Genomic DNA, 890 nt, shown 5'->3' with positions numbered 1-890 from the left:
ATATTTATAAAAAGAAAAAGGCTATGTTAAATATTTAAAATAATGTTATCAAAACATTTCACAATTAAATCTTGTTTGCATTGTTTTTTAAGGACACTTTCTCTTAGATATTTATTTACTAATTTTCTGGTGTATTTTTTTGTACTTTTTACATTTCTTTCTAATTTTGGGGTAATTTCTTTATAAGTTGCTTACTGCCGTCTTTCCATGTTTTCTCTGAAAAACATCAGGTTTGAAAGGGTTAAAGCCAAATCCTGCTGATACTGATGATGTGCTGATATTCATTTTGTGTGTGTGTGTGTGTGTTACCCTCCCGTCCAGTGTGAGCAGGATTGAGTCGCTCTTGATGTCTCTGTGAATGACTCCCTGAGAGTGAAGGTACGACAGCGCCTGCAGGACGCCCTCACACACCGTCGCCGTCTGCTCCTCGTTCAACCTCGAACACACACACACACACACACACACACACACACACACACAAGAACGAGCGTTTACTCAGCTATCAGAGATTTATCAGAGATCTGGATGCTTAACTGCTGACAAATACTCTCAAATACACACAGATACTCACAAATACTCACAGATACACACAGATACTGTAAACAGCTGTGTGTGTGACTTCCTGCTCACCTGGTTTCACTGACGATGTGTGTGAGAGCGCCGCCCTGCAGGTACTCCATGATGACCCAGAGCTCCTCCTCCACCAGAGCGCTGCGGTGCATCTCCACCACGTTCTGGTGCCGGTAGTCCCTCATGATCACCACCTGAGAGGACGACGCGGGACAGGTGAGTGTCTCCCTGCACGTTATTTTAATGGGATTTATTGTCCATTCATCTTATTTTACTTTATTTTGCAGTTTGTTTCATTTTATTATATTTTACATTATTTT

General features: G+C 41.2%; 1 protein-coding gene across 1 annotated transcript; it reads right to left on the bottom strand.

Annotated features, from left to right (window-relative positions):
- Nucleotides 1-237: 237 nt before the first annotated feature.
- On the bottom strand, nucleotides 238-784 carry LOC121965438 (serine/threonine-protein kinase PAK 6-like; the record flags this gene model as incomplete). The annotated part of the gene is made up of 2 exons (XM_042515582.1): nucleotides 631-784; nucleotides 238-436 (listed from the first exon to the last, which is right to left on the bottom strand). Coding segments are annotated over exons 1-2 (324 nt in total), but the record flags the coding sequence as incomplete, so codon positions are not given.
- Between the last annotated feature and the right edge of the window lie 106 nt (nucleotides 785-890).

The sequence above is a fragment of the Plectropomus leopardus genome, unplaced genomic scaffold (assembly GCF_008729295.1).
Source record: "Plectropomus leopardus isolate mb unplaced genomic scaffold, YSFRI_Pleo_2.0 unplaced_scaffold20011, whole genome shotgun sequence".
NCBI lineage: Eukaryota > Metazoa > Chordata > Actinopteri > Perciformes > Serranidae > Plectropomus > Plectropomus leopardus.
This window is presented reverse-complemented; position numbering and strand designations above follow the sequence as displayed.